General features: G+C 47.5%; 1 protein-coding gene across 1 annotated transcript in view; it reads right to left on the reverse strand.

Moving 5' to 3' along the window:
• The window catches only part of Cpa6 (carboxypeptidase A6), a 244,219-nt gene extending 231,886 nt beyond the window's left edge, over positions 1-12,333 (reverse strand). The window contains exon 1 of the mRNA XM_048358676.1: positions 12,218-12,333. Coding sequence (XP_048214633.1) covers positions 12,218-12,333 — 116 coding nt within the window. The remainder of the gene's footprint in view (positions 1-12,217) is intronic.
• Between the last annotated feature and the right edge of the window lie 376 nt (positions 12,334-12,709).

A 12,709-nucleotide genomic window follows, 5' to 3' on the forward strand; every position in this document is an offset into this window, starting at 1 on the left:
GAAGCCTCAGTAAAGGCTCGGGGTCCCTTTACCCACTCCGGGCTGTCCGTGAGTCTCAAGTTCTTGATTTAACACAGGGAGGATTTGTTAGAAACCCACCCCTCGCATTCTGATTTGAAAGGAAGTGGAGGCAGGCTAAGAATTTTGCATTTCTCACAAGTTCCCAGATGCTGCTGAAGTTGCCTGTGTGAAACTCGCTCTTCAAGGTCATGCCAGAGACTCTCGCCTCACTGATTCTTCCACCTGGAAAGTTCTACCTTCAGACAGTCCCACGCTTCTTTCTCTCCTTTATTTATTCCTCCCGCCTACTCTCCTGACACTCTTTATCACTACATGCACGTTATCTCTCTCCATAGCACTTATCAGGACTCCACACTATGCTTTATTAATTTTCCATCATCCTATTAGAATGCAAATCCCACAAGAGGCTGTTTCATTCACGAGTACCTAAGGCGGTGCTATTTTCCTAGAGGCCTTGAAAGGGATTGGGCTCACGGCAGACACTCAATCAGTAACGCTGAGTAAGTGGATGAGAGATTGCTTTGGAAAGCAAGGGCAGGAAGGGGCCTCTGTAGTATGGCAGAAATGATGGACGCAGAGATGACTCCGAGCAAATGACTTAAGTGCTGCCATTTTATCAGTACAGACACCTTTCTTTGCCCTTATTAGTAACAGGTCCGGGGTGAGACGTGAGAAGAAGGAAGGGTATAGGGATGCCGACGGGCTGAAGGAAAAGGAGACTTTCGGCTCCTATGGAAACGGGTAAGAAAACCCCCTGTTTTCAGCAGAGAAAAACAAAGCAGACTGTTTATTTTTCTCTGAAATACTGAAGTGGCTTTCCTATCTGAGATGCTATATGGACACGGTTTTTCTATTCATCACTTACAGTCGCTCTCTGCTTCCATGAAGAAGTCTGAAAGAGGAGGAGGCACTGCGCATTTGTGCCTTTCCTTCTTCCAGGTAAATCAGTGACTTAGAATGTACTGCTGAAAAGATTGCTTCTGACGACAGGTATTTTTGATGTAGGCTTATCTCAAAACATCCCCCAAACTCCAAGATGTTTAGTAATCCGATGCCAAATGTACCGCTATCATCAGAGGTCTCGTGCAGGCATACCAGATAGAAGACCCCAGCCATATTTTATAACGCCTGTCTCCTTATTGTAGTCACAAAATCTGAAAAATGGATTTGGTGGACATTGAGGCGATTCATGAATTTGTCTGGTAGAGATGAAACATTTTGAAAGAAAAATGGGGGAAACAAAACTATGGATGAGATTAGCTGTGCAAGTCATTACACACCTATGTGCAAATGCAAACCAGGGTGTCACCTGCTGCTAAAGGTATGGCACTCCAGAAGTCCCATTTCTAGAAGCCCCATCTTTCAGCAGTTAATGCAAAACTGAAATGTCACAAAAAATACAGCAGGTGTGTTAAGAACAAAGAGCAAAAGCAGGGAGAGGGTATGTTCACTTCATAAACTGGCATTTTTGTTTGCTTAAAACTCTTATTCATGTTTTCATTTCTCCCTTTTGTACCTGTCTCTGCTTCTTTGTCTTTCTCTCGCGGTTGAACTGTTGAGTTAGAGCGTATGACCTCTGGAGACAGGGATGGCTATTCTCTCTGAAAGACAATGCCTGTCCCAGCTACTTGAGAAGATGCTTAGCCCTGGTTGGGGATAAAGAATGGCAGATGGTTAGTCAGTGTGTGTAGAAAGACAGAGGATGGACAGAGCGGGGAAAAGGTACCTCCAGTTCTCTGAAGGAGGGAGACAGGAGACTCATTTATTTGGCTAAGAAGCAACTAAGACATTTTACAATCTCTTAATTAATTCCCCAGGAAGATAAAGGGTAACAGAAACAGTCCATTTTGCAACAGGATATATCTACCTGTGGGGCCGAAGAATATTAGCATAATCACCTACCTAATACAATCCCTGGTATTATACTTCGGTTTTCAAGGCATATGCAATTTCATTCAATGCTACAGAAATACACACCAGTGGCAGCGTTTATTTTTCTTTCTTCCAAAGCTATTACATTTCTTCCCTTTTTATTCTGCTTCATTTCAGAGCCCCCTAAGTCACTCTAGCAAAATCCCTCCGAGTTCGGTGTGCATTCTTTGTGCTCTCACTTCTGTGTGGGTTTCTCTATCCATCAGGATCCTAGCAGAGATAGGATGCTGCACAAACAGTTCAATTAAAGAGGCTCTAACAAAGGGGCTATTGACAGAGATGTGGTCAGCAGACAGACAAGCGATGCAGAAGCATCCAGAGAGCGATCCCTGGGTCTGAAGGGAGAGAGGAGGGAAAGGGATGAACTCTCCAGGTTAGGAAGCACTGGCCCTTGGAAGAAGACTACTTAGCAGAAGAGGAGCGCCAGCAGCTACTGGCAGACTGTGGTCCTGAAGCCATGAAATACACAGAGAAGAAATATCCTGACCTTTCTCTTCCTGTTCTCTGTTTGCTTGCTGGCAGAAGGAGCCAGATCTGAGTTAAAAGGATCATCTCCCTGGCAGAGAAAGATAAGTAACAGAACGGATTGGGGATGGGAAGATGGCTAATACGAATCTCTCCTGACTTGCTTTCTCACTTCCTATGAGCATGAAAATATGTCTTCATTCTTTTGTGAAAATATAATAGACTCCAGCACGCAATATGATCATGGAATGGTCCAGAAGAAGAAAAAAATCACAGAGCTGAGATCATGGTTCCATTATAAACATCATCTTTACCTTCAGCTGGAAGCGCGGTTAACACTCTGATCCTTCTAAAAGCCCCATGTCATCCGGGACCTGGCGACTCACACCTGTAATCACAGTCACTCCGGAGGCCAGGATCCGAGGGAGGACTGTGGCTTAAAGCCAGTCTCACCAGGAAAATCTCATCTCCACCTAACTAGCAAAAACCTGGAGTGGAATAGCCAGACCCCGAGTTCAACCCAGTACTGGAAAACAAACAGTTCATTTCCCCCAGGAACGTTTTCAATCTAAGTCCTCCCTCCTTTAATCAGGACCTTACTCCCGCCAGCATTTGCCTCTTTAGAGAGTTAGTTCTACCTCTTTCCCTTGATCTCTTCTTAATCTATAGTCTCACTCACTCTAAGATATATATTCTACCTGACATAAAACACGAGCACACTATTCTTATCTTAAGCAAAAAGCAAAATAGGAACCCCCTCACTTCAAGCCAAGATATTGGCTGCCTACCCTAGAATTCACCTGCTTTTCATAGATAAGCTTCTTGAAATGATGATATATACTCAAGAATTAATTTCTTCACAACTATTCCATCCTCAACTGCCTAATGCTCACCACACCACCAAAAAAGTGCCCTCGTTGATATTGTAAGTGATTTCCATCATGGAAAACCAACGGGACTACTTGGTAATAGTTTATATAAGGGGCATTCCTTTCTTGGAACTCTAATTTCCTTTAACCATCATTTTCTGGACTTCTTACTTCCTAGACCTTTCTGCTGGTTTGTTACCTGGATTTCCCCCCTCCATCCTTTGTGTGGACCCCATACTGCGCTCAAAGTTTCAAGAAATTATATGTTCACATCACTAATGCAGTATATTTCACAGGCTGGGTTTCTTTTCTTCTTCAGAGATATGTATCCAAGTGATTGTTTTAGTGTACAGTACCCGAAAAAGTGTTTATCTTCCTTGACAAAGAACTCAGCCCAGTCATATGCATTTCCAAGAAGTACTTCATGAGATGTCCTTTCTCTTCTCAGTATTTCTCTAATTGTGAAAATTAGGGAAAAATCTACTTCTGAGTATTTCTGAATATTTCTATTGCAACTGTAAACTTATATTACTGCTATTTCCATAGTACTTCAGCCATCTTGCCAACCACAGCAGTGACCAAGCCTTCCCATATCAGTGGTTTCAGAGAAAATCTGTGAGCTATAGGACACCAGCTAGGTCCGTAGGTATATCCGCAGCCTTCCCTCGCCTCTCCCTACTCTCAGAAGGAGAAATGACCTTCTATCTTAGCCATGCTGTGATTATCTAGATGTGACCGTGCTCTCTCACTTGTAATTCTGTGTTCCAACGCATTTCCTGTGTCTGGAAAGCGTTAATCAAATCAGGCCATGTCCTTTCAGTACCAGCTATTTAAAAGAAAAATGCAAAATACTTGGCATATCTAATAACTCTTTCAGCTTCCTCTTTGTACTTTAAAACACAGCTCACAACCTTCTCCCCTCCTTCAGTTGCCTGATGCCAAGAGTTTTCTCTGTGGGCACAGGGATCCTAGGGATTGTTTGTTTACTTGCCTGGTTATTCATTACGTGGTGCCCATGGACTGCCCTTTCATCTCTGCAGTCCCAGAGGACTAGAAGGCAGACAGACACCCTACAAATATTTATAGAAAAGAAACGAAGTCTTCCCTTATGAAACACATCTCAGCCTTGCCAAGTCACCTGATTTGATTCCCAACAATTCTCAGGAATAGGAAAGGGTAAGACAATCTCCAGATTCACCAAAAGCAGTAGGATCAAATGGTAAGAGCATCATGAGCTCCTCTGACCTGAGTGTTTAGTCCTAACTCCAGGACTAGCGTTGAAAAGCCCTTTGCCTTTGCAGAGTTTTCTTTCCCAGATATTCCGCAAAGGGATCAGGCTATGGTTTGTCCCAAGCTTCTGACATTCATAAATCTTTCATAAAAATGCACACTTTTTGCCAGCTAGAGTCCATCTGGAAGGTGGTTCTTTCGGGAGAACCGAGTGGCATGGGCTGATAGCACGCGATGTCCGTGTGAAGGACGAGAAGCTGTTAGTTAACTCTTAGTACGCTCTTCCAGACTCGGCCTTATGGCACAGCCTCCCTTGTACCTCAGCCCATCTAAAACCACTTAACCGTAGGAAGGAAGCTATGTGTGACCTTGTGGACTGTCATCTTTCCTTCCTGCCTTGCCGAAAGCTAACCTGTGAGGGCCAGAAGACTCTGTGGTGGAGAAGAATGGCAAGGCTCCAGGACAACAGGGAGCCAGGCTCTCTGGCACTGCCACTTCGTCCTAACTATTCTCGAGTTTTACACCAGTGGGATGTGAATCTCTTGTTTAAGTCACTGAGGTTAGACGTTCCTATAGAAGAGCAAATAAACACAGCAAAAGCAAACACTCCAATAGTGCTCTGCCTTCCACTTTATCCTAAGGAAGCGGCCTATGACTGTAGGCAGTACGAGAAGACGAGTATTCAGCAAGGCGAATTCTAATCCAATCAACCACCTATCTGCTGATAGGGCAGAATAAAGACGCTAAAGCAAGTCTCCAAAGACCTTTTTATTTTCTACCCATTAATCCCATTTACAAAGACTGCGAAACATAGAATGGATTTATGTGCAACACGAGCTGTGAAGTGACGAAACTTTAGCGATCTGCTGCTGCTCTGGAGGGGACGGGCGTGATTGAGCTTAATGGTATCACCCAGAACGTACCTGGGTGCCATAAAGCAAAGCGTCCACTGAGTTCTAAGGAGAGAGTGGCCCAAAAGCATTTGGAGAACCCTTGCCACTAGCTCAGTGAGCAGATGGAGTACTGATTCCCGTGGAGGGCATTCTGCCTGTAGGTTCCGGTCAGAGGAGAAGAGAGCTGAAGCACTGAATTAACAAGCTAAACATGAGGCCCTCACTTACACAATGTAAAGGAAGGGAGAACGTTATAACCAGCTAATAAACGATCCGATATTTTAGCTAGCATATAAGGAAAACTCAAAATATCCTACCATTAATCGAGAGCAAGAGCTAAAAGGAATTTTCAGGAAGTGCAGGAGAATTATTATATTAGCCACATGCTTGTGGGACCAAGGTTCAAAATGCATCTTCGAGCCAGGTACAGTGGCTCAAGATTGTAATCCTAGCTATTTGTGGGGTTGAGATGGGCATATATGTGCTGTGGTTTGAGGCCAGCTCAGCCATAAATGTTCAGAATAGGCATCATAGCACACATCTGTTATCCCAACTGTAGAATAAGCGGTAGCTCCCGCAGCAACACTGTGAAGTGCAAACAGGAGGATGGCAGTCCAGGTACGCTGAGCCTAAAGCCAGATCCTACCTTGAAAATAACCAATGGAAAGAAGGGCCTGGATACAAGGCTTGAGTCGGGAAGAATGACTACCTAACAAATGCAAGAGGCCTTGAGTTCAATCCCTAGTACTGGGAAAAAAGCCAAGGTGACCTTATAACATACCACACGCTTTACACAGAAAGCACACATTTGGATTCATGAGCTGGGGTGGCTCTTTCTTGCTTCAGCTCCTAACAATGTTATGAGTGGGGCCTTCTCTCATTTGACCTGATAGGAGCCACACAGATGAAGATCATGGAAAAGCAGCAGGAGACCAGAGACTTTGATTACAGAGGCTTCACAAGCAATGTAGAACAATCTGGATATGATGTGGGTGGATCCCGGGTAGACCTTTGAACAGGGGGGTAACTTCAATCGTACTTCCATGGGATGATCCAGATGCGAAAGGAGGAGAGATAGATAGCAGAGCTACTGGGAGAAAGCCATCTCTACTCAACTTGAGATGGAGAAGTCCTAGGGGGGTCAGTAGCCATTCCAAGGAAGAGGAAGGCACAAGCCAGACAAGTTTCACAAGAATGAAAGACGTACATACAAATTTGCTCTTTAGAAATGGTGTAAGAGGTTCGTGGAAGAAATACAGACCACGTTAAGGAAGCAAACAATGAAGAATATAAACGACGCTGCAATGACCCGGTTGGTACGGCCGGTACAAACGGGAGAGCCCCTGGCCGCCCGCACCAGCCTGGAAGAAGCAGTGATGTATGGCTAAGCTAACTGAAAAAGAGCGTTGACGGCCTGTGTCGAAAATAACTGACTCTGATGGCCCGTTTAAAACAATCATCTTGGAGTAGTTGTATAAAAGAGTTGGCATTAAGCAAAGCAGTTTGTTTATGAACATAGTACATTTTGATCAATGTCACCTCTTTCAACATATAACCGTTTTTAACCTTTTGTACTCTAGATTTCCGAAAGTTTAGGACATTGAAAGGCACACCAAATAAAAGTAAAAAAAAGAATGATGAAAGCTAGACGAAGAGGAGCCAGAGCGGCGAGGTGGAACAGAGCAGGGTCCCCAGGTTGTCTGATGCAGCAGGATGCTGTATTTCCGATGCTCTCTCTCTTGCTATATCATATCCCAAATTGTGGTCTCTTTGCTCACAGGACTTTGGAAACCTTCTAAAAAGCCTTCCTTTCTTTAGATCTGCTTCTCCGAATTCCCATGTCTTGTTTTTACAGACACCCAAGGGAGCTTGGTGGACAAATACTCAAGTGGAGGCGTATGCTGGGTAAGGGAGAGGATTCCAGCCAGACACTGACTCATTTGGAGCTACCAGTGGTCTGTCTGTCTGTCTGTCTGTCTGTCTGCCTGCATGTCTGTCTGCATGTCTGTCTGCTATAACCAGCCCTATACATATGTATGGGCATGGAGGTGAAGTTCATTGCCAGATCTGCACTCTGGGAATGGAAAACGAAGCGGAAGAAACTGCAATGAACAGGAGATCTTAATAAGTGTGGGCTGGCAGGAGGAAAGAGGAATCCAGAAGCCCTCAGCAAGTGGACTCTCAGGCAGTAGCTTCAGGACCTCTAAGAAGCAGCTCTAACAGGGGAGGAAGCCACCAGCTGAGACACAGCAGGGCTGGCAGATGTGAACTGGCCAGGCCCACGGGGGATTGCTGACCCTTGCATGAACACGCCTATCAGTCTTCCAGACAGCCTGCTCCGCCCAGGTGTCGCACGACTCCTTCGTCATGTGGCCTTTCCTCTCGACGGAGCTACATCCCTCAGAGGCTTTCACTGTCTGTCACTGTGCTTGGCCCCAGTGGGTAACCAAGGAATACATGCCTGGACGAGGAGGACACAGGCATTTGGATGCTCTACTTCGTGAGTGACGATCTGACGTTCCTCATCTCACCTTCTGCTTTCTATCAAACACGGGTTCACCACCTGTGAGTCACTGTCCCCCTGAAGAGGGAGACCAAGGTGAAAAACCACCCATTTCACCGGAAACTATCAATTCCAGAAATGAGATTCACAGCTTTAGGTTTTCCTAGGCTGAAACGCTTTCAAATGCCTAAATGAGTGTCAGACTGAGAAGTAGAGTTTGTAGAGTAAGAAAGAGCTGGCTGGTGGGGGTCGCGGAGAACCATGGGAAGGGGGACATTGATCAAGGTGCCTTCCATTCATAAATTGGTATGGTGAAGAGCACCTCCTTGTACAATGACTGAATAATAATCATAACACATAAATAAATAAAACCCAATGTAAAAAGAAGAACTACCTCAACTGTGTCCTTACAGTGACCTTGAACTGGAGCTAATCAGTCCATTCCTACTTCAGCTTGTGTGTAAAATTGAACAATTCTAGAAGCATGAGGTTTACAGAATTATTAATCTTATAAATGTTTATATTACCATTTACTAAGTGATACCTATTTTATCATACTACCAAATACTTACTAAGTGCCAAGACCATGAGGTATCCATGCTATTACTTTAATCCTTGCAACAACTTGGTGAAAAAGGTTCTCATATTGCCTCTATTCTCCTGGATAAGAAAATTTGTTCTAGAGAAGTTAAGGAACTTGTCCAAGATAACAGAGCTAATAAATTTGGGAAAATGGAAATCGAAATCCAGACAGTTGACTTCTAGACTTATGCTACACTGTAGGTGACTTAAACAAGGGTATGAAAAATACATGAATAAATAATAGTTTTCAAATCTCCTACCCATGATAATCACTAGTTCTATATTGTGGGCAGAATTTATTGTTTTATTGACTTAGATCTGACTTTACTACTACAAAAAAAATCTACCCTGTGACACAGGTAGATCACATGACACACATCATGTATTTTGGGCACTAGATATATAATGCAAAACTAGATCTATTTCTAGAAAAACTAGAGGGAAAGAAGAGAATGCACAGTGTTGCGGGCTTCTGTAAGAGTCTTACTCATGGAATGTCATTTGTTTACAAGCAAAATGTTGACTTTGCATTTGAAGACCCCACCCCCACCCCTCTAAAGCCCTCTAAAGCAGAAGAGTCCCAATACAGTGGTATTTGAAAGTTAACCTTCCTTCCTTCCTTCCTTCCTTCCTTCCTTCCTTCCTTCCTTCCTTCCTTCCCTCCCTCCCTCCCTCCCTCCCTCCCTCCCTCCCTTCCTTCCTTCCTTCCCTCCCTCCCTCCCTCCCTCCCTCCTTCCTTCCTCCCTCTCTCCCTCCCTCCCTCCCTCCCTCCCTCCTTCCTTCCTTCCTTCCTTTTCGCCATTCTCGGAGGTTGAACTCAGGGCCTGAGCACTGTCCCTTAGCTTCTTTTGCTCAAGGCTAGGACTCTACCATTTGAGCCACAGCACCACTTCTGGCTTTTTCTGCTTATGTAGAGCTGAGGAATCAAACCCAGGGCTTCAGGCATGCTAGGCAAGCACTCTACCACTACTAAAAGCCACATTTCCAGCCATCAACTTACTTTCTTTTCTGTGTATTTTTAGGCATTTTAAAGTATGTAATGGTTATGTTTTAGTCATATTGGGGTTAAACTTAGAGGCTCACGCTTACCAGGACACTAATTACGGAGCAATTGATTTACCTCTTGAGGGCCATGCCCTCAGCCATTTCATTATTTGCTGTAGTTATTTTAGTCTTTTTCAGATAGGATTTTGGTTTTTCTCCTCAAGGCTAGCCTCTGCACCTTGATCTTCCCACCTATGTATGCCTCCTCCGTTTCTGGGATGTCAGGTACTTGCCACAATGCCCAACTTGTTGAGAGGTAGTCTTGCTTTTTGGCTTAGTTGATGTCCAACTTCGAGTCATCCAGATTTCTGCCCCCGTGTAGCCGGGATTGCAGGTGTTTACTACTATGCCGGGCCTTCATGTCTAATTTACTCTCAAATGGGATTCGTTTTTGCCACTAGCTCTTCCCTGAAGTCATTCTACACATTTTTTGTTGTTTCCTGAGATGTTTAAATTTTCTATTTACTAAGCACTGATTACACAATATACCCTCTCCAATAGTTTTTGGATTATGTATAAAAAGAACCCACTGCATTAGCTGCTCTTGGGAACTCTGGTTGTTGTTTTTTTTTTTTTTTTCTGACCTAATTGCTGTTTGTGCTCAGGGTCCTGCAAAATGATCATCATATATTATTGGATTCATTAACACATACCAAGTATCTTTACAAGAATGAAAGAAATAGGTTTGTACTGTAATTATTTTTTTAACTAACAAAGGATACATACTAAGGGCGGAAAACATGAGGCAGCTTCAAATAACTGCTGGTCAAAAATAAGGCTAAACACGATTCTATCCTGTCTTCCCATCACCTGCTAGTCCCCAAACAGCTAAGCGCGTGAACTGCGGCTCCTAAGGCAAAGCCATGCGCCCCGTCTGGGTAGCCTCTCTGCTCCTGGTAGCAAGAGCACGACGGGCGTTCGTGACAGTCAGCTAAGGGCTTCCGCGTGCAGTGGGGAACAGACTTGGAAACCAACAGTCCTGACTTGAAAGAGGCCTCAGGCCGAGGTGAGGGACGGGGTCGGCCCAGTGCTTCAGCTTCTCATGATTTCATCGTATTTATTGGTTCCTCACCGCTCTCGGGCTTCTGGTGATGGATGCCTGGGGGACTAGCTCCTTCTGGGGTGACTGAGGAGGAAATGGCGATGATGACTCCTAGGGCTCAGCCAGGGTGCGGAAGTCACCGTCCCCCCACCGCAGGCCGCGGATCAGCCACCAAGGGACTTCTCCCCCTGACACAGTGACCAAGAGGGGTGGCCCTGGTGTGGGGGGGGGGGCACGCAGGGGCCACAGTCTGCCCCGTGTGCTCAGGATCCCGCGGGGGTCAGAGCTCCTCTCCTCCTCCCAAGAGCGCAAAGGTAGACGAGATGGAGGCTCGTGCCCCCACCTACGACCCCAACCCCAGCCCACGCTTCTACCCCCCTCCTGCGTCCCTTACAGCCGAGGACACACTTGCAATTCCCCGCCTAGAAACACTGTTCAGGGGGTCGGGAAAAGCCAGGCGCCCGTCCTTTGGGAGAGAAACAGCAACACAGTTCTGTCTCCCGTGGGTCACACCGACGGTTGACATCACTCTTGGATGCTGAGTACTGCCGGGTCATAGTCCCCATCCGTGTCAACCCTTTTCTCAGCTGGAGATTCTTGAGCAGCAGTAAACTCCTGAAGAAGCCCAAGGCCCCTGGCTTCCCCTGCCCCCCTGCTTCCCCTGCCCCCCTGCTCTCCTGCAAGCGGTTGAACCGCAGGAACCGCTCGAGCTTCTTGCTCTCCTCAGATGCAGGCGCGCGGTGAGTTCCAGATTCACACAACGCCCCCCCCCCAAAGCCGAGTCACACGCATGCTGTCCACAGCACCGCAAGCCGGGACCCGGAGAGCACGCCTAGCAAGGTGCTGCGTTCCGTTCCACCCAGCCCGAGCTTCCTCAAGACAGCCGCGTGCATGGCAAGGCCTGCTCAAAAACCCAGAGATTTGTAGCCCGCTACTTCTAGTTATTCTGAATCGAACTATCTGCACTGTTCAGAGCTGATAAAAGAAAAAACAATTCTTTAACAACCGCTCGCTCGGCAGACTTCACGAGTCACAACCACCACCACCTCGAACACATCGCCCACAAGTGTCACAACCACCACCACCTCGAACACATCGCCCACAAGTGTCACAACCACCACCACCTCGAACACATCGCCCACAAGTGTCACAACCACCACCACCTCAAACACATCACCCACAAGTGTCACAACCACCACCACCTCGAACACATCACCCACAAGTGTCACAACCACCACCACCTCGAACACATCGCCCACAAGTGTCACAACCACCACCTCGAACACATCACCCACAAGTGTCACAACCACCACCACCTCGAACACATCGCCCTCGGTTCTTAAATTAGCCCCTGGTGAACACAGTTCTGAGTCAAAAGCCTTAATTTTCGGGTCACCATTCCCACGGTACAACAGCCCCCCTGGCATGGTGTCCAGAGTCACCCCAGACAGGACACCGGCCAGGGCTCTCCCCCCAGGCCCAGCCTGGCCACGCACGCCCACCGCGCCCACCTTCACGCAGTGCCCCGCCCCCCGGCTGGCTGAGAGCTGGGGGGGCCACAGGGACCAGGAAAGCTGCGGATTCACAGACACCCTGAGCCAGGGGAAGGGGGGCACCGGCCGCGCAGGACACTTACCCAGCATAGCGGTGGTTGTAGAGGTGGCCGCGCCCCGGCTGCAGCAGCTTCAGCAGCAGCCAGCACAGGGGCAGGAGAGGAGCTGCCCGGCCCCGGGCCGCCCCGGGGAGCCTCATCGCCCGGCCAGGGAGGGCTGGGGAGTCCCGGGGAGGAGAGGGGGCCGGAGGGGGAAGGCTGGGGAAAGCGCAGAGGGTGGCCCTCCTCTTCAGCCCCGGGAGAGAGGGAGGGAGGGACGGAGGGAGGGAAGGCAGCCCAGCCCGGCCCAGCCCAGCAGAGGGGCAGGAGGGGGCAGGAGCCGGCAGAGGGCCGGGCTGCTGCTGCTCACAGCCCCCGTCTGCTTGGCTTCGCCTGCCTGCTCTGCCCCGGAAGCCCCTGGTCTGCACAACTCTGTTCCCTCCAGCACCTCCCCCAGGGCAAGGACCCTATGAGGGCTACAAGCAGCCACAGGCATCCCAGGCTCCCCCGGGGCAGATGGGGCAGATCTCTCCCCCA

The sequence above is a fragment of the Perognathus longimembris genome, chromosome 12, assembly GCF_023159225.1.
Source record: "Perognathus longimembris pacificus isolate PPM17 chromosome 12, ASM2315922v1, whole genome shotgun sequence".
Taxonomy (NCBI): domain Eukaryota; kingdom Metazoa; phylum Chordata; class Mammalia; order Rodentia; family Heteromyidae; genus Perognathus; species Perognathus longimembris.